A 23,983-nucleotide genomic window follows, 5' to 3' on the forward strand; every position below is an offset into this window, starting at 1 on the left:
GGTCACTTGTGGGGGGTTTCTACTGTCCTGGCTGCACGAGGGCTCTGTAAATGCGACATGGCATCCTCTAATGGGAATGGCGGCCATACCTATTTAGCTGGGGAAAAGGGACAATTCTAATTTATTTGGGGGTATTAGGCCAATTATTAGTTTATAAGGTTGGAAATGACAGGTGTCCATCAAACTCAACCTGTGTTGATCCAGAGGAAGGCAAAAAAAAACCCTCGTAAGGCAGACGACAGTAGCCTCATCACAGGGGAAAAATTCCTTCCTGACTCCATAACGGCGATCAGAACAATCCCCAGATCAGCGTGACCCCTGAAATAGGAATAAGGGACGGAATTTAGAATATGTAGAACCCCAGTGACGTGTGGTGCGCCTTGGAGCCATCCTGTATGCAGAGGACGGGGGGATCAGGACAGGTGTCACACTGGAAAATGGTGTCCTTCCTGATCCCCCTGTTACGCCACACTCTGCACTTCTTCTGGGGTCTCCCTTTCTCCAGTGTGGGGGACGTCACCTGGAAAATGTTGTCCTGGTGCGGTACGGGGTCCTTCATATCCAGAAGCTCTGGGTCCACTCCATGGCTGCTAAATATTAGGGCTCTATTACTACTTCTGATATGTTCGGATCGTGCCGCAAGCTACAGGGCAGCGAGGGACCGGAAGAGGGGGTGCTGGTATAAAAGTTATCCCCGTACAGGTGGTGACCTTTATCCAGCAGTGGGAAGATCAGTTCCCGGACGATCTTCCCACTAACTCCGAGGATGGGGGGGGGGCATCTGGGGGCTGCATTCGGGTGTCCCTTCCTACATACACTCTAAGGGTACATGCACACTGCGGAATCGCGACAGATAACCCTTCGTGCATTCCACAGCTGGCACCCACCGGCGGAGTGATGCAGGCGCACGTCTCCACACGTGTCATAGACTCCATTCTATGCACGGGCGGATTCCGCTCTCCGTCCAACGTGTTCATTCTTTGGATGGACGATGGAATCCGCCTGTGCATAGAATGGAGTCTATGACACGGGTAGAGACATGCGCCCGCATCAGTCCGCCGGCGGGTGCCAGCTGCGGAATGCACAAAGGGTTATCCTTCGCCATTCCGCAGTGTGCACGTACCCTAAATCTGTAAGTGTACCCAGAGGTACGCTCACAGAGTTTGTAGAATTTCACGCCATACCGTCATCTCTTATTGGGACGGTACTGGCGGAAAAGATGTGTCTGGGGGGCAGCGTACGCTACGCTACCCCCAGACACGTCACTGGATGATGAGGAGGATGAGGATGAATGGAGGAACAAAGGATCCCCCCATTCATCCTCACTGGCTGTTTCGGTGTCGGAGGTAATAATAACGTATCCCTCTGACGCCGAAAACACCCTGGGGGGCCATCTTTATACGGGGATTGGTATATGGGGTATGTAGTGGTGTAGTGTCAAACTTTATTCAATGTAGTGTGGTGTAATGTAGTGTTTTTTACGTGTTTTTTTACAGTAAGTATAAAAAAAAAACCTACGCCAACAAAGGAGTTGCTGATAAATGCCGCACTTATGCACGGCACTTATCAGCAGACTGTGGCAGTAGAATATAGAAAAAAAACACCCTACGCCAAAAAGGAGGAGTTGCTGATTAGCAGCGCACTTTCGTGCAATGCTGATCAACACTCAGCGGCGATAGGGTGCGGAAAATAGAAAAAAAAAAAATTTGAAAAAAAAAAAAAAAAAATTTCTACATTCTGAACATCCCTGTAGCTGCTGATAAGTGTATTACACATATCAGCCGCTAGAGGGCAGCAGAGCGCAAAATACGGAAAGAGCCGACGCTGGAGCCGAAAATAGCCGAGAGAAGCCGAACGTGACGTCACGGAAGAAGCCGAAGACCCGAACGAAGACGAGGATGCCGCGAACCCGGAAGACGCCGATCAGGAGCCCGGGACAGGTGAGTAATGTACAAATACCTGCTCTGGACCCCTCGGCTGCCTAGCTGAGGGGTCCAGGGCAGGTATTTACTATTTTGTGGGACTCTGATCGCCGTGCCACCGGCCAGATCGCCGTGAACGGCAGGCCGGCCGTTCACGGCGATCGGGCCGGTGGCACGGCAAACACCATTACTTTTTACAGTAATGGCGGTCGGTGCCGTCCTCGGACAGCACCGACCGCCATTTTTTTCCGGGTCATCGGGTCGCCGATGACCCGGAAAGGTTCCGATCGCCGCTATTGGCTGATCTGAATTGATCAGCCTATAGCGGCGATCGTAAGCAAGGGCGGTGTTAACCACCCCCCGTGCCGTGAAGCTAAGATGGCCTGCTATGATTTATAGCAGGCCATCTTCCCCGACCGCTGTGTGTGAACACGCAGCGATCGGGGAAACATCGGGCGTAAATTTACGCCCTGATGCGCCAAGTACCAGGGCGCGAGGGCGTAAGTTTACGCCCGATGTCGTTAAGGGGTTAATGGAAAAATATAAGCATTAGAGATTTTAGAAGGTGAGGAGAAAGGAAAAAAAGGTAACAAAAAACAATTCCTGCGGCAGGAAGAAGTTAACATGGCCTGATGGTTATTGAACTGATGGTCTGATGGCATTGTACTGACACGGAATCAGTGTGTACACGCTCTCACTTGAGAGATGATTTTACTTACAAATATTTGAAGATGGTAGCTATTATGTTAGTTTCATGCACAACATTTCTTAGAAAAACATCATGTCTTCATGATGTTTACAACAACAAAATTTCATGTCTAACAAACAAGTCTGATTTGTGTTGGGTGAGATGAGGCTACACAGCATTTACTGCAATACTGTGAAGTCATAGATCCATAGCCTTAAATGGGTATTCCCACATCAGGTAAAAAAATTAGATATGCTGCAGAAGCATATAACATTGTCTACCTGTCTGCACAGTTCTGAAACCACCAAAAATCAGTTTGTTTGGGGGTCTTAGTTTAGTATTTTCTTGTTGCACTTTGTGGTTAAGCAGGTGCTCAGTACTACAAGTTCCAGAATGCATTTCCCTCAGCTGTTAATTACAGTCCTCCCACCCTGCCTATTCCCCTCCCACAGCACTCCTGATAGTTACTGCCCAAAGTTCTGCAGAACATCTAATTTCACTGCAGATCATTGGACATTTAGTGAGGTTGCAGCAGCTGCTTCATCATTCATTACACAGCAGCATGTTATAATCACACCTCACTCTCACTTAAAGTTCTAATGTATGTATATGTGTATATGACAGAGAGATCAGGCAAACTGGAGGGGCTGGTCAGAGATGGGGTCATTATTCAAGGTGTGACTAAAACTCAGAGACAAGATCCAGCCAAACTATCTGTGATATCACAAGATGATGTCTTGTCTACTCAGAGAAGGAGCTGTAGACAATGCACATTTTATAGTCACTCTATTTTCTATTTCCTGTCAGGGAGGAAGCACACAAATGCCTCTGTAGTCAGCACACTCTATTAGAAAGTTATACGTCTTGGGGTTACATAGTTACATAGTTAATACGGTTGAAAAAAGACACATGTCCATCAAGTTCAACCAAGGAGGGGATGGATACAGGGAAAGGGGAGGGGTGATAGGTTCTATACATATGCATCTATATTATTTTGGTCTAAGAACTTGTCTAGGCCGGTTTTGAAGCCCTCTACTGTTTTTGCTGTGACCAGATCCTGTGGTAGACTGTTCCACAGATTCACAGTTCTCATGGTAAAGAAGGCTTGTCGCCTCCGGAGATTGAACCTTTTTTTCTCCAGGCGGAGGCAGTGCCCTCTTGTCCTTTGAGGGGGTTTTACCTGAAACAGCTTTTCCCCATATCTCTTGTAGGGGCCATTTATATATTTAAATAAGTTAATCATATCTCCCCTTAACCCTTTGAGGACCAGGCCCAAAATGACCCAGTGGACCGCGCAAATTTTGATCTTAGTGTTTCCGTTTTTCCCTCCTCCCCTTCTAAGAGCTCTAGCACTTTCAGTTTTTTATCTACAGGCCATGTAAGGGCTTATTTGTTACAGGAATAGTTGTACTATGTAATGGCGTCATTCATTTTACCATAACATGTATGATGGAATTCCAAATATATTATTTATGAAGATATAAATTGGTGAAATCGCAAAAAAGAATGCAATATGGTAACGTTTGGGGGGTTCCTGTGTCTACGTAATGCACTATATGGTAAAAGCGACATGATACAATTATTCTATAGGTCAGCCCGAACACAACCATATGCAGGTTTACACAGATTCTCTAATGTTATATATGTATTTTTTAATGAAATCCTTTTTTTTGGCAATTAATTATAAATAAAATGGGACTATTGTGACGCTTATAACGGTTTTATTTTTTCACCTACGGGGCTGTATGGGGTGTCATTTTTTCCGCCATGATCTCTAGTTTTTATTAATACCATATTTGTGAAGATCGGACGTTTTGATCACTTTTTATTAATTTTTTTATATATATAATGTAACATAAAATCGGTAATCCGCGCATTTTTTCCCCTCTTTTCGTGTACGCCGTTTACCGTTCGCAATGACACTTGTTATATTTTAATAGATCGGACAATTACGCACGCTACGGTATATTATATGTTTATCTATTTATTTATTTTTATATGTTTTATTTATATAATAGGATAGGGGGTGATTTCAACTTTTATTGGGGGAGGGGTTTTGGGGTAGTGTGTTGGTGTTTTTAACTTTTTTTTTTTTACACTTTTGAAGTCCCTTTGGGGGACTTTTACATACACTAGTCTGATTTTTACACTGATGAATGCTATGCCATAGGCATAGCATTGATCAGTGTTATCGGCGCTCTGCTCATTGAGCCTGCCTGTGCAGGCTTAGAGTAGCAGAGCGCCGATCGGACCGCATGGAGGCAGGTAAGAGACCTCCAGCAGTCCGTTTTACCGATCGGGACCCCCGCAGTCACACTGCGGGGGTCCCGATCGGTAAGTGACAGGGGACTCCCCCTGTCACTTACACTTAAACGCCGCGGTCGCGCCGCGATCGCGGCGTTTAAGGGGTTAATGACACGCGGCAGCGCGATCGCTGCAGCGTGTCATTGCCGGTGAGGTCCCGGCTGCTCACTGCAGCCGGCCCCCACCTGCTATGAAGCGCGCTCCGCTCCGGAGCGCGCTTCATAGCGGGAGATACACCCAGGGCGTACAGTTACGCCCTAGGTCGTCTGGGGACAGACTTCCATGGCGTAACTATACGCCCTGGGTCGTCTAAGGGTTAAACGTCTCTTCTCCAGACTAAACAAATGTAATTCTTTTAATCTCTCCTCATAACTAAGATGTTCCATTCCCCTTATTAGTTTAGTTGCCCGTCTTTGTACCCTCTCCAGCTCTAGAACATCCTTTTTATGAATCGGGTACCAAAACTGGATGGCATACTCCAGATGAGGCCGGACTAAAGCTTTATACGGCGGTAATATTATATCCCTGTCCCGAGAGTACATGCCTGTTTTAATGCATGACAATATCCTGCTGGCCTTAGAAGCAGCTGACTGACATTGTGTGCTGTTCTGTAGTCTATTATCTACAAGTACACCCAGATCCTTCTCTATCAGTGACTCTCCCAGAGTAACTCCCCCTAGGACATATGATGCATGCGGGTTATTAGTACCCAGGTGCATAACTTTACATTTATCCACATTGAACCTCATTTGCCAAGTGGACGCCCAAAAACTCAGTGTGTCTAAGTCATCCTGTAACATTCTCAATTCTGCAATCTTCAAACAAGGGAAAAATTGACATACTAATTTTGGATGTTATAGAGTAATTTTTTATACATTTTAGTGCATTTTATGTGCATAAACACAAAAACTGCTTGATAATTGCAAGCAAAGATCTCAATTGCCTAAAACACATTTGCCTAAAACTTTTTTTTTTTGCCACAAAAAGCTTTAAAAAAATGTTTGGAATCGTGAGGCTCTTTTTTACTTTTATGTACAAGCTACTGTAGTTTTTAAACCTAAAAGCAAACCAAAAGCATAACCTAATAATCTAAGGATCTAATGACTATATTACTAGAAACATATGCTAGAAAAGCTTGTCATTGGTGAACAGACATGTATTTGGGAATCCAGGTACCCAGTATTCCTGAAGTAACAGGGCATTCTGAAAAAATTATAAAATGGTAAATGCACAAAATTCACACTTCATGATGAATGATGAAAGTTTATAGTGAGCCTTCTTGAAAATAAAAAAAAATAGGCCCAGATTAATCAAAGGGTGTAAAATTTGGGGGGGGGGGGGGCACTTTGGGTTTGGTCCTGTGACATGGGGGTTGCAGGGCCATTCCATGGCCTCCCTTCCCTGCATATGCACGCTTTGCGGGGATGGCGGTCACTGACCGACATGGTGTGGAGTTAGCGTAGGGACCTGTGTGAACCAGGAGACCTGCACGTTGGTACAAGGGGCGATATGGCTTGATCAATTCATATTCCAACATCCTGAAGTTGTTTTTTTTAAAATAGGCTTAGCAGCATTAGTATCAGCCATAGGTGTGATGTGCAGCTGCTCTTCTCTCTCCATGTCGGATTTTGGAAAATATGGACTGTTGTAAATGGCCCGCAGCAACCAATCACAGCTCAGCTTTTATTTTACTAGAGCTGAAAGCTGAGCTGTGATTGGTTGTTGTGGGCAGTTTACACCCATCTATATTTTACACCCTTTGAGAAATCTCTCCCATAGTGTTTGAAGATTGTGTCCTAATGTCTTCCTTGAGAGGTGACTGGTGTAATCTGCTAACTTTAATTTCTAAGTACAATAGACTATGTCTGTAAAACTACCCTTATTAATGTAAATAAATGAAAGAATTTCAAAGGTTATGTGTCATTTTTTGGGGGAAAGTTTTTGCAATTGTATCGGTGTTTATAAATGTTTCTTAAAATAAATAGAATAAAATCAGAGTATGGAGAAGATAGCTATTATGCCTCTTGCTTTTTTTTTGTCAGCTAATAACATAATAGTATTAATTAATACAAGGTCTGGATAGTTTTCTTTTCACTTCACCCTCTTTTCTCTTTTTTTATGTGTTGCTTGGAGACAGTTTTATGCCTGGGAGACTGGCTCTGTGTTTTATAAACTGTGATTTCTAAAAGAAATCATAGTTCTTTTAGCTAAGTATCAGGTCTATAAGAGCATACATTCAACCACACAATATACATTCTCCGTAGAGAAATATATATATATATATATATATATATATATATATATATCGTTCTGAAAGGTGTACTCTAGGCAAAGACTAATTAAACTAATTAAACAAAAAGTTATTAAAATGAACTTTATACCCATTATTCCTACATGGTTTGTACATGGTTTACCAGAAGAAGTTCTGTATAACCACAATATAAACTGTGTGCTGCCCTGTCCTCTGCATTGAGCAGAATTCGTGTACCCCTTTAAAGCCCCTGAGCCTTAATGCAAACTAAGTAAAAGGGTGCCTGACCAAATACAATATGTATAAACCTGATGTCTTCTTATATAGCATTGGGACTTTAAGGCCCCCTCAGACTCCAGGGCCAAGGTGCAATGACTGCTATATCTCAGCCATAGAACCAGCCCAGTACCATACCAATATCAGGTTTTATTTCTGCAATAGCTGCAATAGAAGAGGAGTGAGGACTGTGGGGGAGGATGGGAGCTAACCTATAATGCCTGGAGTAATGCCATGTCTGTCATGTCTTTCTTCACTAGCAGTTAAGGTAAAGCCACTAAGTTTTTCATTTGTTTGTGTATATAGGTATTTGACTTTGTATACATGGTAAAGTTTAGTATGTCTGTAAGTGGTGAAGGTGTGTTTATCATTATAAGTGGCAATTGTGTATGTCAGTGCGTCTGCGTAACTGGTAAGTGTGTGCGCGTAGGTCTGTAAAAGAGCCTTTTCCCTCTGACCCATTATCAGGGGAATGCTCATTCCCAATAATCAGCCTCTGTAAGCGGCATTGCAACTGGAGTTGCTTCCATAAGTGGTGCAGGCTGCAATTATCAGGGAATCTCCAGCACTAGTGGCTAACGGTGTGTTAGCTGGCTAGCCTATAGTGCTTGAGATTCCCTCATAATTTCAGCAGGTACCTGGACTTGCTTCCACTTAAAGTGGCAGCTCCAGACAGTTACTGCTCATTCATCAGCTGATTTAATCTTTTGTTTGTCCAATAAAACCATAGTTATTGGCAGCTTATCAACTTGAAGGGCTGCGTAACTCGAAGGTCCATCTAAAGGTCCCTAAATGGTAAAGGTGCATGCGAGTACATCTGTGTAAGTGGTGAAGGTATATGGTACTGCATCTGGTCAATACAAGTGGCAAATGGCAGAGTTTATATATACACACACACACACATATATATTTATTTATTTATTTATTTTTTGAACCCTTTATTCTCATTATTGTTGGGAACTATGTAATTAATTTGGGAGCCTGACCTGTAATGTAATTAATTTAGTAGCCTGGTCTGGGGTCTGATTCATTTTTGTGGTCTGGTTAGTGATTAGGAGAAGTCGCCTTATTGGTCTGAAACACATGAATAAAAAAATGGAGTCAGCCAGATGTAATAGTGATGTATTCTACCTGTCACCGCATCTGATGAGTGCTGGATAATTCTGTTTAGTCTGTAGTGTGATAATAAAGACAGTAGACTGCTCGTAGTATTTACCACTATGCAATTACTGTATGGTGGTATTATTGGTTATATAGGTTCTGGCGCTGGTGAATATTAGATGGTTTCTGAGGAATTTTCAAATCCATTCCTGTACAGTGAATTGTTCATACAATCTAATGTAAGTAAAATAATGGAGAGATGGGCTTTCTAATAAATATTTAATTTCATCCATAACAGGTGGATGATTCTTGAAAAAGATCTGTATTCTAAGACCATGAAGGTATAACACTGGAAGAAAAAATTGTGAGCACAACTTGAAGATTTTCAACCAAAGTTCAAAAGTGCTGCTCACAAAAAGCAGATAGATTTACGATGGCAATCTCATTACATCTGGAAAACGGAAAACAATTAAATTATGACATTTTTCATGCACTGTGCTTTTCATCTCTCATTTAACAAAGCCACAGATTAATGGGTCACAACATGATGCCATAATGATGATATAGTACCCAACATGCTCTGGGAGAGACTAGCATAGCAAACAAACATACATAAAAAGAAGAAAGCAAGAGAAGAAATGCAAGTATTTTGACAGGTTTTGATTTCAAAACATTGCACATAACATCACAATGTCATAACCAAGAAAATATTATACACAAAATTACAATATACACAACAAAGTATACATGCATGCAGAAATCAATCAGTAACATAAGCTGCAATATTACTGTTTTTTGTGCAAAATTCTGAAAAACCATGACAAAATCACAGACTAAATTGTGTTTGAAGTGCTTGTCCCTAACAGCTTATAGCTTATAGCTTGTAGCTTATATATGTTACAGTATATGTTAGTGTTATGCTATGCTTTGAAATCTAGTATCCTCAGTATGGCTATGCTCTTTACCTGTAGATGGCAGAGAATCTGAGTTTAGTAATGATACATGTTGTAATGTTATTATAAAATAGTAGAACCTGGTCTATGGATGCATGAACCTGACCTATGGATGCCAGAATGCATGACTATCATCTTTTTATATAATGCTTAAGCTAGTGTTTTATACATGTGGGAAAATAGGTTTTACTTGTGTGCTGTGTTGAATGCTTTAAAGGAGAACATTTTTATTAAAGTATTGTATTGCCCCCCTAAAAGTTATACAAATCCCCAATATACACTTATTACAGGAAATGCTTATAAAGTGCTTTTTTCTCTGCACTTACTACTGCATCAAGGCTTTACTTCCTGGATAACATGGTGATGTCACGACCCGACTCCCAGAGCTGTGCGGGGGCTGTGGCTGCTGGAGAGGATGATGGCAGGGGGACACTAAGGGACACAGGGCACTGGAGGGACACTGAGCATCCCCCTGCCATCATCCTCTCCAGCAGCCACAGCCCGCACAGCTCTGGGAGTCAGGTCGTGACATCACCATTTTATCCAGGAAGTGAAGCCTTGATGCAATAGTAAGTGTATGGAAAAAAAAAATTATGTGCATTTCCCGTAATAAGTGTATATTGGTAATTTGTATAACTTTTGGGGGGCAATACAATCGGGGCATAGCTAGGATTCATGGGGCCCCATAGCAAAATATTTTTAAGGGGGCCCTCCCCTACACACAACACAAAGCACTGCGCATATAGATATACAGTATATGCTCTGTGCTTTACTGGTGGTGCACTGATAACTCCTGACCTCTGCATGGAGCGCTGCACATTTTCCTACTTAATTGCCAGCTGGAGAACAGAGGTCAGAGGTTATCAGTGCAGTGAAGCAGAGATCTCTGTCTTCTGCTTGTTAACCTTTTTTGTGTTGCAGCATGTAAGTAAACGTTGGGTCACTTTCACACTGCAGTACATAAAGGGTTAAGCAGAAGGACACACGGTCTTGCCTTCTCCCCCGGGCCCCCCTTCTGCACGGGGCCCATAGCAACTGCTTATTCTGCCTCTATGGTAGCTACACCACTGAATACAATACTTTAATAAAATTTTTTGCTGGACTTTTCCTTTAAATTCCTTCACAATGTGATGCAATTATTTTCCATTTGTGTTAGTCTTTTGCATGTTGTTTTTTTAACATATCAGAGCTATTCACCACCCTGAAGGCAATATAATGTTTCATAGCTTGTCTGATTTCTTTCTAGAAGTAATGTATATTAGTGCTAAATAAATAAGTTATTATTATTATTATTATTATTAATGAATGTCAGTTATAGAGGCAATCACATTTTTTCTTTACTTCTTACTCCGACTTATTTACCTCTTTTTATGAGTTACTTTTAAGGTATTCTCACCCGGGCTTTCTATAGTCTATCCCCTATGAACACTTCTGAGCACTGAACTCGGAACCATTTGGCAGCTCCATAGAGAATAAATGAACCCCCATTGCGGTGCCTGCCAGGTGTGCTGAGCACTCCATTTACTGTGGGGCAATTACGTCCCTGGATAAGAATTGAACTTTAAAGTACACTTTAGTGTAAATTCACACGGGCGTCTCGCATAAGAAATCCGCAGCTAAACCGCAGCTAATCCGCAATACACATATTAATAATAATAAGAATAATATGTGTATTGCGGATTAGCTGCGGTTTAGCTGCGGATTTCTTGTGCGAGATGCCCGTGTGAATTTACCCTTAAACTGCATAACAACTTGCCCATCTCAAGTCAGCGCATAGAGAGTGAATGTTGATTACAAGGGTCAACTAACTTTGCCTCATGATTGTCACCATGAGCCATGTGAAACTAGGGAATGCACCTGTCACAGAGCAACCATAATACATTGCTCACACTTTTAATATGCAGATATTTCACTGTTAATTTCTTATCTTAAATAAACTCTATTTGTTCTAAAATGTCTTATATTTATATGTATTAACAACCTGTGTACTAGGTTTTATCATCTTGTCTCTGATCACTGAAAGCAGCACACTCCAAATCTAAGCACAGCCAGGGATCTGGTGGAACATGGCCACGACCACACAACATATTTTTTGGCCATTTGACTGACTTTTTTTTTGGATGACCATCATTTTGTGCCAATTAACAGACGTTATTTCAAAAGAACGGCCATTATTTGAGGAATAATGGAAATTATTTGGATGCAAAATGATGGCAGTCCAAATAATTGTTTGTCAAACGGCCAAAAAAGAGTCAAAAGGCATATGACTCTTATGCCCCTTCCCCATAACTGATTGTCTTAGAAAGTGTGAATTTTCACGGTTGGTTTTATTGCTAGGTATGGCCTGTGAAGGTTTACTAGACACGTCACTGTAGTGAGATTTTATTTTTTACCTTTGTGTATTTTACTTTGCTGCAATGTACATGTTGAATACAATGAAAATTCATCAAATGAGAAACTGCATCATGTACAAGATCACGCTACAATGCCAGAAAAATATTAGAGTAATTTGTCTTGAGGATTATAGGCTTTGTGTTTCTATATTTGTAGCTCTTAAATCTAAGATTTTTTCATCCGCTGAAGTAGTTAAAAAGATGCCTTAGCTTAGACAACTTAAATATCACTTTGATAAAGTGGGAACCAATTTTCTGTGTAGGATTTCAAAGATATAATTGCACGGCCGCAGCGGGCCAAGCTGTAATTTTAGAAGTCAGTGCTCTGTTTCAAAACCAACCTTTCTTTTTTAATGTTTGGGATAATTGCGCCACAAGCACAGGTGGTATTGCAGCAATGCGGCACTGGATTTGTAGACTTTTTTTTTTTTTATTAAGATCTAAATTAACACCATATTTCAAATGTCTCAAGGCTGATATGACATGCTCCAGAAACAATAGACGTTAAGTTAACTGACAAACATAAATCGGATTTATTCCTCTTTTTACTTTTCCAGCACATAAATTGTGTCAAGTTCTAATTTTGTAATGGTATTTTATTTTTATCCCTCAGTTCATCTTTATTTGGGGGCTCATTTAATTTTATCGTGATTAACATAGGTTCTTTTTTAGCATTTAAACACATATAGTGTTAAGACTACAGCTAATTAGTCTTCAATGTTCAGCCTAGAATATAAGGGCTAGTGAGTCCTGCAACCACAAGTGGAAGGCTAGATGTCACTGGTGATTTCAAATAGGAAGCTCTCTGGAGAAGCCGCCTGCTGGCTGTTGATTTAGGGCTGTTGAACCAAGTTGACCTCCAGACTAGTAATTGCAAGGTTACTTGACAGAAAAGGGTTGATATTAATCAACCATTGTCTTTTCAAGTCCTATGTATGAAGACTACAAGAGATCACTAGGCTTCTGTTGACTTGGTTATGGAGATTAAGTGCAATACATAACGGGTGACCAGGATGTCACATATTATTGGCTGTCACAGCTTCTACCCATCAACAGACACTTTAGAAGGTCATTTAGTAGATGGTATTGCACCTTCTATTTCAGTTTTGTTACAATTGGACTACATAGGCAGAAAACTGGGCAAATGAAAAATTACATACATTTGACTTATGTTATTTTAATAGGGGGTAAAGAATATCAAAGGATCAAACAGCTAGTAATTCCGCCTGTCTACTGTTTCCTTAAGCATCTGTCTAACAGTAACAGTTATGCTGGATTCACATTACATTTTTGCAATCTGTTTTTTTATCCGTTTTCTGCAAATAAAACGGATGAAAAACTGATGAAAAAAATGATGCAATTGTGTGCATCCATTTTGATAAGTTTTTTCATTGACTTCCATTATAAAAAAAAAAAAAAAAAGTATCAAAACGGATCCATTTTTTTAACGGACACAAAAATGAGGTCGACTTTGTTTTTGTGTACGTAAAAAAAAAACGGATCTGTCTTGATCCATTTTTTTCTTATAATGGAAGTCAATGAAAAAAATAGGATCATAAGGGATGCACACAACTGCATCAGTTTTTTTCATCAGTTTTCCATCCGTTTTTTGCGGATGAAAAAAATGAATGGCAAAAACCTATAGTGAACCCAGCCTTAGCTGTCTCAAAATAATATAACTTCTACTGTACGTTTGTAAAGAATATTTGTCTTCCCTGCCCTATCTTAGTTAGAGGTTCTAACTAACACTGCCTTAGCTACATAAATGGGGCATGGAAACTGTGTATATGAACTGTTAAATCTACTCTAGACAGCTATAATTCTGTTTTATGAGACATTAATTTGCCTTTAATATCCAACTACTTTGTATTTAAAATGAATGTGCAGACTAGAAGTGTTGCACCTGAATTAATCTTGGGTATGCAGTTCTATGTGACCTGGCAGCCCTATCACTTGCAATGAAAAAGCTTCAGTGAATGGTGTAATGAGTGTTAGAGACAAGTCTGGGGTCTTTACATCTGTGATTGTCATGTTAACAGTCTGAACAAGAGAGAATGACTTTCGTTTTACCCAATCATTTGCACAAAGAAAACAAAGAAAGGGCAGATGATACAGTACCTCCATGGTCTGAGACTGGTGCATGGCTTTGATTGCATTCTGTGCCATTGCCCTTGTAGAAAATGTAACAAACGCACAGCCTGTGGGGACAAGGGGACAGGGGGCAGGAAAGACAAAAAAAACAACAAGACAAAAGGGTTGGACGCTTGTTAAACCAACACAATCTACGAGAACGGCCACAAGACGACACTGTTCTCAGTAGTACATAAAAGTAACAACTCCTGGAATTTTTTAGTGGTTTGGTACTTACAGTGCTGACTTGCTAATCCGACCATAGAAGAAAGGAAAAAAAAACAAAACAAAAACAAAATGGGGAAGTGTTCTTTTCAGCCACAGGTGGACACAAATATTTAGAGAGAGAGAGAGCGCTACAAATATTCAGTCACTGATCATTTCATTTTCACATAATTGATACCAGATACATATATGAGTTGTAGTATGCAAATTCTATGTACACTGTAGTTTTGATGTGTTAGATAATAGGAACAACTAAGTATCTTTGAATACATAAAGAATGTCAACCTCATGCTCTGTAATTCTGACCACTTTTCAGAGAAATACATTTGTTTAGTGAGGATGGGGGGGGGGGGGGATTTATCGAACATGGTATAAAGTGAAACTGGCTCAGTCGCCCCTAGCAACCAATCAGATTCCACTATTCATTTCTCACAGACTATTTGGAAAATGAGAGCTGGAATCTGATTGGTTGCTAGGGGCGACTGAGCCAGTTTCGCTTTACACCATGTTTGATAAATCTCCCCCTGGGTGTTTATAGGATATCAAGACCTATTTACTAGCAATGCTCCATGGGGCAATTGATGTAAAGTAACTCTCCTTTTCCTGTTTTGGCTAGATAGCTTTCCTCCTTTTGCATCCTTTAGTGTGAGGATGTCGGATGATAAAAAAGGAATGCAATGTAGTACATTTTATGACTGAAAATTTATACTGAAATTGTTATTGAATTCTCATTAACAAATAGTCTTCAGTATCAAAAATGCATTGTACTTATACCACATAAGTGTTTCTAACCTCCAGTCCTCAATTACCCCCATCAGGCCATGCTTTGAGGATATCCTATATAGAGAACACCCGTGGTACTACCCGATGCACTGACTTTTGTTATATCACCTGTGAAATGCTAAGAAAATCCTCAAAACTTGACCTCTACAAGAGAACTTGAAGACTGGAGTTAAAAAACACTGCCATACATAATATGTTGTATTAGAACGTGTCTGCTGCTATAATTTTTCTGTAATGCTCACAACTGTTTCTTTTAAAATGAAATTTTTCACCAAGATCTGCCCCTTTACCGTGGAATACACCAGGGGTGCACATTGATAAATACGCCCCGCAGTGTATAATGTACTAGTTACACTGGTTTTGCTTCCCAGTTACAATTTTTGGGGATTACTCATTCTCTTTGGTTCATTGAATCTGGTTTCACTTTTATTATAGACCAATGACTGTTTTCATGATGATTTCACTTTATTATGTACCAAATGAGGTAAACAAGATTTTTCCTTTGTGGTTGAACACATTTCAGCATACACGACACCATTTTGGCAATCATCACTTTTTAGTGGAGCAACGTTCATAACTGGTCTGGCCAAATTGAAAGATTTAACATATTACAGAACATAAAATACCTAGTTACATTTGATAGATACATGACTTTAAAGCTCACTTTACAAAAAAGAACTGAGTTTAATCAATACAAAGTGTTTTTGTAGCAATTCATTATTATTAATAACAACAACAATAATAATATTAATAATAATAATATTCTAACTGCCCTTTAAAACCATATGTTATTTCAGCTAAGTCCACTCTTCATGCAGAGAATATAGACACATTGAATGGGACCTCTATTTTCCTGATGGTAGCCAGGAAGGCAGAAAGATGAATTTGTATTCCCTGCACTATTTCAGTTGCAACATCCTAATATACAGTTTATGCGTCAACTAGCCTAATAAAGCTCAATTCTCAATACAATCTTCAATATCTGAGTAAGATATGTACTAATTTAGCAAATCCTTATCCAGTCCTGTATACAGTTATATTGTCTCCTGCTTCAGATCTTGGCATGGAGTTAACATACTCTTAACATTTAAATTCAAGGCTGTTGTGTACTGCAATGTGGGGGTGGGTACATTCACAATATGTACTTTTTAATGTAAAGAATGGCTGCTGTTTTCAGCCTGGATGGCATTGCATTGAAATCAATGCGATGCTGCCCAATCCATTCTCACGCCGTATTCTCACGCCGTCAGAATAATTGTCTTGTCAATTAACAAATGGCCGCTGGTGGCTGTTATTAAGTTTCCATGCACACGTTAATTGCTTTCCATACACACTCCTAATGTGCTTTATGGAAAACAATGTTCCTGCGGCCGTCAGAGCTCTAACGGCCGCAGGAACATGACGAACACTGTCCGATGTTTGCCCAGTATAACAACAGCTGGTGTTATACTGTGTGTGAACATAGCCTACTGTATATGGCTGTTATCAACCATTCAGTACATTTTGATTAATACAAATATATTTGTCATTTTAACAGGGGTAGGAGATAAGTATTTGTAATATCTATTTCAGAGAAAAAAAAAAACAATAGGATCAGAATGGTGTAAACCCAGTCTGGTAGGTCCTTGTTTGTACCATAAGGTAAATCTACAGATTTCCAAAGACGTGAGACCCTCTGTTGACTGTTTGTGCAGCCCTACCTGCACTATGGTGGACTGGGGTTAAAATATAAAGCCTTCCTACATGTAATTTAATTATAATATTTAGGCACAGTTTTAGGTTATGTTCACACAAGGTATATTTTCATAAAACCACAGCCGTTATACAACGGCCGTGATTTATACGAAAATATATGGGCCACTGCTGCCTATGGGATCCAGGTCGGAGCGTATAAACATAGTATGTGCCCCGGCCAGGATCCCTAGCGGCGCCGCAAACAACTAACATGTCAGTTTTCTGCGACCGCTATTCCATGACTTGTGGCCGTAAAAAACCCTGTCAGTGCACACAATAGAGCGGACGGCTCCGGCCGCTCACTCCATAGTGTGCTGTGGGGAGTTCTGATGCGGGCGCACACGGATGCACCTGAATCAGAACTCTGCGGCCCAAAAGATCCTCCTGACGGTACTGCAGTATCGGCCGGGATGATCTTTTCAGAGACTGGCCGCTCCACGACCCGGCCAGCCACGGAACGACCGGTCTCTTAAGCTGTGGAAACATAGCCTTATAGCTAAAGAAGGTGTAATGTTTAGTCCTCCTTCTGTACACTGCAATACAGAGATATAAAACATGAAGATGAATTTTTTAAAATGCAGAATAATCCAAAGCGGAAAGATTCTGTATATTCATCATCATCATTAACTTACTGTAATATAATATTTATAGAATTTTAATATTCAAGTTGTGAAACCAAGGCAGTCACCCAGCATGGCGACTATATTACTGTTATTTTATGTTAAAAAGCAACTGGGTGGTCGTCTTAAATAATGCAAATCTCTTGTGCTTTTTATCAACCTATCCAATGGATACGTGCAGCAAGATATCAAGATAATGAAAGATGAGAAACAAGAAACAGTAACTGTTTTCAGGTTGGTTCATATTTTCTAAATTAGCCATCCCTGACTTTATTTCTTATTGGTATGTACTGTATACCTTCAAATACAGGGTTCTGGCGTTGAGAATACATAATCCCTTAATACTACTCATGCCAGCACTGGCTACTGTGTGGGTCAAATGCAGCACTTTCAAGGCTCATTGCCCCCTTAACTAATAAAAACACTGCCTTTTGAAATTTCCATTTTATTCATCAAGCACCCTTGGGTATCTTGAAGAAAAAGACTGTGAAATTAATGCAGATTCTGGCTGATTTTGTAATAATACTATGGCTCACTAAAAGCTTCGCCAGAGCAACACAGACATGTTTGACTCTTGCTCTCTAATGACTTTAAAAGTGCATTGATTTTCAGCTTCTTTAGCCTTGCACAGTTTGAACTCGGGTTTCAGAGAATAATTTAGTGTTCCACTCAATTTCCTCAAAACATTATTATTACTACTTAAAAGATTTCCAAATGAAGCAAATCTAAACACTGAGTGGTTCCAGCATATTGTCATTTTGAAGCTAATGCACAAAATCCTGTTCTTGGCATCGCGCATTTATCAGCTGCCCCAGTGGCCAGTAAAGACAATGAAACTATTCTTTATTTATTTATTTCTTAGACTTTCCAGCAAATAAAGGATTCATAGGCAGGGCCAAATCAATTAGCTGGCTAAAAAAATAAAGTAAGATGAAAAATGCATGGTTAATTTTGCTTCTCCACATCCCCTGTGTGCAGCCGATGATATTGTCAAGTCATAGATTTTACTAAAATTGGAAAAGAGAGTGATATAATAAATAAATAAATAAATGAAATTGTACTAATATCTCTACAAAACGAATATGGAAGTTTTTAGAAATATATTTAGTTAAGCTGATAAACAGTTTATTATTATTATTATTATTATTATTATTATTATTATGGAATATGGCATGAATAAAAAACTGAGGATATAAATTACTTTGACAGTTCTAGGCATTTGATAAACTGGACCAATCTAAACTTTTTAACTGTCTCCTATCTATCTATCTATCTATCTATCTATCTATCTATCTATTCTATTTATCTATCTATCTATCTATCTATTATCTATCTATCTATCTATCTATCTATCTATCTTCTATCTATCTATCTTCTATCTATCTATCTATCTATCTATCTATCTATCTATTCTATTCTATTTATCTATCTATCTGACTATCTCTCTACTATACATATACATTTTTGCCCAGGGCCACAGTTTGACTAAAACCATCCCTAAATGTTTAGAAAGTGGAGCAGGGGGCTCCCAGATTTTGACAGAACTTTTTGTTCCACTTAGTTTCTGTAGCTCTACGACGTTTGTGGGGGGTGCCACTATAACTATGAGTGACTGACAATGTGTATTCATCGCCAATCATTTACATGATGAGTATGTATTGCTATTTCTATGCATTGTAGGTAGAGAAGTGTGAGAGTCTGAGATGCTGTGTAAACGAAATAGCATGGGCTCTGCCTACAGTTTATCTGCATGTTGGGACCACCAGGATCTATTTTCCCCAGGTGTCTAGAAGTGTTCTAATGTCCTAGGTACCTATGAGACTCATCATCCTCTACATACCCCACTGGCGGCAACCACAGAAAGGAGGAAAATAACTTTTTGTAAAACAATCTGTTTAATATATAGTCAGTATACCCAGAGCACTGTCCAATTGCTCTATTATGTTAGGAGACTGAACATTCTAGTTCTAATGGCACCTGCAACGATCCTAAGTTCAAGTAACAACTTTAAAACTATTGTGGGATTTGCATATGATTTTAAGGACAGATTCAGAGTTAAACCCTCAGCCAAGAAAAAAAAAAACTTTTACAGCACTCTGTGATTGAAGCAATTTCTTAGAAATCAAATAGATGTGTATTATAAGCTAAATAAAGTATATATTTCTGTCAGTTTAACAGACCAAGCAGGTACTTTAATTTAATGCAGGATATGGCACTTAGAGGTTCCATTTCCTAGCTACTGATTTAAATATGAACATCATTATCTTATAGTGCTATATGCATATACTGCATTCTTGAGAAACATGGCACTTTGTTGCCAAGGAATCCTTTTAGTTACCTAATTTGATCTTATTATCTATGAGTGGGTTCCGTACTGGCAATTACTAAACAGAGGTTAAGAATGTATAAGAGGCATGTAAAATGTCAACAAAAATCAATAAGGCACAGTTTATGCATTTACCACAATTTTCAGCAGCAGCCGTAGCAGTAAGCTGGAGAGAAGTTACCCAGAGATGTTGCAATTAGCTGTTCGTGAAAAATAGTCAAAGTGTTAGCTGAACAATGAAGATGCTTTTTATGCCAGCCAGAGAACAAGCAAGGCCTTTCAAAAGTGTATGTCTTTTTAATTTACAGATCAATCAGTATTCCTTTTAGCGTCAAATGAAATACATAGCGCCTCCCAAATTCTATTTGAAAATCTTGTAATTGCTTTTCAAGTAGGTCTGTTGGACAGATATCTGTTTTGTATGCTTCAAATACAGTGACGGGCATTGATTTTTTTGTTTTAGTTGGAGTTATGTTCTGCTTAAATCTCCTTTCGATAACAATTTTCCTGTATTTTACATGAATCAGAGGCATATTTGATTTTATCATTACTGTAGATAGAAAAATGCTATACACATGAATAGTAACATCATGGCGTGACTTGTCTTCTAACTTGCCCTGATACGCTTAGTGCTGTTGGATCATTGACGATATAACTGGACAAAAATGGGTTGACAAATTGCCATGTCTTTTTTCAAAGTGATATTCAGATACAATGAAGTAATGGCATATCGCTTTTGTATAGCATCACTTTATATTGAGTGTAGAGTCAGATCTCTGAGATCCCCACTGATCTCGAGAATGAAGGGAATGTGCTGCTAGCATAGTACTACATTCCCTTCACTGTTCTTCCCATTCATAGTGGCATTATGGACACCCAGCTATGGAGGAAAGTAAATTAGGTTCCTTATACAGCAGGGTGGGCAGGACCACCAGCATGAAGGGAAAACTTACTGTAGAGGGGAAAAAGTGCTAAACTATCACAGTGCCTCCTTCAGCCTTAGGGTTTGTAAGGGTCCTTGAGGATGGGCCCTCTAAACATATACTGATGACATATTGGATTAGATATTAATTTATAAGATTATGAGGGATTTATTCTACACCTGATTACAATCTATTCCTCCCTTCAGAATAGAGAAACTTGAACTGGCATGTCCAAAAAATATTTGCACCATTTACTTTATCTCACATAGCCCTTAGAATAAATCTATTCTTGTTTATTACTAACATTACCTTCTTTTCTTCTTGGCTTGTCAAGGGCAGCTTTAGTCATATGAGAAATAAGTGACCCTACTTATTCTGGTAGCGGTTTAAATGCTGAACATGAAAAGTAGAGTGGAACTCCCTTTCTGTCTGGAATGTCAGAAAGTCGTCTAATCAGTTCTCAGTTTCCCTTTAAAATGTATTGTTATCTGTACTAGTTCGCTGTCTCCATAGTGCTGTGCAGGTTTGACTGTGTTACGTCAGTTCATTTAAGACTGAAGTGCAACAAACAAATGGCTGTCCCAGTTACAATATGTAGTAATTGGTCTTTTGTGGTGTGAGGGTATGTCTTGTGCCAATATTTAGTGGAGACTTTGGAGGAGATTTATGGTGTAAAGTGAAACTGTCTCAGTTGCCCCTAGCAACCAATCAGATTCAGCCTTTCATTTTCCAAAGAGTCTGTGAGGAATGAAAAGTGGAATCTGATTGGTTGCTAGGGGCAACTGAGCCAGTTTCACTTTACACCATGTTTGATAAATCTCCCCCTTTGTGTACACTATGGAAAAAGTGTTTTGTTGCAAAAAGTGTGTATGGAATGGATAGAGAGGCTCTTGGAAGGTAGCACATGTAGCAGCCATAAAGAAGGAGTCAGAAGCCCGTCCATGAAACATCCTCAATCACTGATCAAGAAAAAGTTCAAAAGCCAACTATCAGATGGAAAATTAATGCTTACAGTTTCTGGGATTTTCAAGGCCCGATACTCGAGCAAGACCAGAAACACCCAACAGTGCTTGTTATAGTAAGATGCTCATGGGAAATGAAGCCTAAAAATTTCATAAAACGCCATCAAAGAGTGTTGTATTATTGCATGACAATGCAGGTCCGCGCAAAAATACAAGTGTCTAGTGTGAACCGCGTCTCATATGTCCTCTGTGTATCAATAGTCCGCACAGGTGATGTGCACTCCCAGCTTTGCAGGCCGCCACTAGCCCGTTCACACGCAATAATATCAAATCAGAGGTACTGGAGTGCCGTGTAGTTGCATACAATACTGTTGGTGATATCTATATATCCAAAAATGAAGGAAAGATAAACTCACGTTTCAGTTGCTTTACTCTGTTTGTTTATTTCAGCAATTTCAGCAATATTCGCATGGTGGATCCATGCTGGTAGCTAGAGGGCTCTCTCAGGTGTGCATAGAACGGAGTGGGCGTTCCTTACTGCCGTGACGCAGTAAGGCGTCACGGCAGTAAGGAACGCCCACTCCGTTCTATGCACACCTGAGAGAGCCCTCTAGCTACCAGCATGGATCCACCATGCGAATATTGCTGAAATTGCTGAAATAAACAAACAGAGTAAAGCAACTGAAACGTGAGTTTATCTTTCCTTCATTTTTGGATATATAGATATCACCAACAGTATTGTATGCAACTACACGGCACTCCAGTACCTCTGATTTGATATTAATGCAGGTCCGCGCACCACTGCCCAAACTGTCAACACTCTCCAAAACTTTGAGGTATTAAAGCATCCTCCCTTAAGTCCTTATCTAGCCTGAACTATCACCTGTTTGGTCCCATGAAAGAAGCCATAAGAGATCATGGAGAAAAACGTCTGAGGTGAAGACAGCAATGCATTTGTGGTGCCCATCTAAAAATATCTCTAATAAGGGAATACTAAATCTTGTTAACAGATAGACAACTCGTATTGAAAAGCAGGGATATTAAATAAAAAATATGGATTAAAATACATTCTTCAGCCAGAATGTGGATACTTTTTGACTCGCCCTTGTAGCCCGACTGTGCAATGAGTGGAATAAGACATTTAGAGCTTATAAGATAAGGTATACAGCCTGAATTAAGTTCTTTAATGCAATGAACTATTGTGTTTTATCCGTAGTGAAGGTTTTAGGGCTCTAGGGTGCACATCTGGTAAACCTGGAGGTCCCTTCCTGTCCCTGGCATCTTGTCTACAGCATCTCCTGGGCAGAGATGAGAGCTCCTGTCCCTCCTCAACCAACATCTCCTGGGTTGTCAGCTTAATAAATTATGGAACTGATGTACTGTGGTGCTGGTGGAGCAGTATTTATTTCTGCACTGTACTGTTGGTTTACTATAGGTGGAGCAATATTTATTGTGTTTGACAGTTTTTGGTGCTGCATGGCAGTAGTGTTTGTTTGTGAGGTCCCAGCATGAATATGGATGAACGATGTATCCCAAGTGTCCTTCCCTATACATACATACAACATATTTTTAAAACGATAATAAATCTTCCAGCAGGAAGCTCTAGGATGAAAAATAGCATGATTGACTTTAAAGACTAAGTCAACAAGAAGATTACATATCTAAGATAAGCATTAGAAATTGATGGCAAGCAGTAAGCTTAAAGTGTCATAACCAGATTAAATTTAAATGATATAGCGATTTTTTACACCATAATCTTTCCGTGTAATAGGGCCTGTAGAAGTATCCTAACAGTTTTTGTATACAGCGTCTATGTACTGTAGATCAGTCCATCTTCATGGTGAGTCTGCCGTGGGCTTGTTTATTTAAATGGAGTGAACATAGTTTACTAGGTACTATTTTCTCTCTGTTTCTGAACTTATATTTTTATTTTATAGAACTAAAAAGTGCAGGGGGACAAGTTTTTAAGTGCTACACGGATATTTTTGGGAAATGGACTAAACATAGTCATTAATAGATCACATTTGTACCATATGATGTAAATGGTCCTGCCACAGGTACTCTGGGACATATGTTGGCGTACTGTATTGTCGGCATGCCATTGTATACCACAGACATAGAGTGCTTTTGTAATGTGACCCAGCCTAGAGGCAGGATCTTACCACACAAGGATTTGATTGATGCATGAGCTGTACACAGTAAGGGGATCTCTTTAAATACTTTATACTGCTGTCACAACTACCTACTCGCCTTTGTTGTATGCCTAATTCTGTTTCAGCCTTGCAGGCAGTCTTCTATGTAAAAAGTCTTCAATGCAAAAAGTAGTTAAAACTTGTTATTCAGAGAATATTTCGCTTGATTCTATACCGATACATACATATTACAGAATACT

General features: G+C 39.7%; 1 protein-coding gene across 14 annotated transcripts in view; it reads right to left on the minus strand.

Annotated features, from left to right (window-relative positions):
- CELF2 (CUGBP Elav-like family member 2) overlaps positions 1 to 23,983 on the minus strand; it is a 374,581-nt gene that overhangs the window by 60,868 nt on the left and 289,730 nt on the right. For 8 of the 14 annotated variants that reach the window (XM_069978742.1, XM_069978754.1, XM_069978750.1 and 5 more), the window contains exons 6-7: positions 14,257 to 14,268; positions 14,007 to 14,086 (exon numbers count right to left, since the gene is read on the minus strand). In XM_069978742.1, the coding sequence (XP_069834843.1) occupies positions 14,007 to 14,086; positions 14,257 to 14,268 (92 nt within the window). Of the gene's footprint in view, positions 1 to 14,006; positions 14,087 to 14,256; positions 14,269 to 20,938; positions 21,052 to 23,983 lie in introns of those variants that run through there. The other 6 variants (XM_069978756.1, XM_069978747.1, XM_069978743.1 and 3 more) reach the window with 2 other exon arrangements.

The sequence above is a fragment of the Dendropsophus ebraccatus genome, chromosome 1 (assembly GCF_027789765.1).
Source record: "Dendropsophus ebraccatus isolate aDenEbr1 chromosome 1, aDenEbr1.pat, whole genome shotgun sequence".
NCBI classification, from domain to species: domain Eukaryota; kingdom Metazoa; phylum Chordata; class Amphibia; order Anura; family Hylidae; genus Dendropsophus; species Dendropsophus ebraccatus.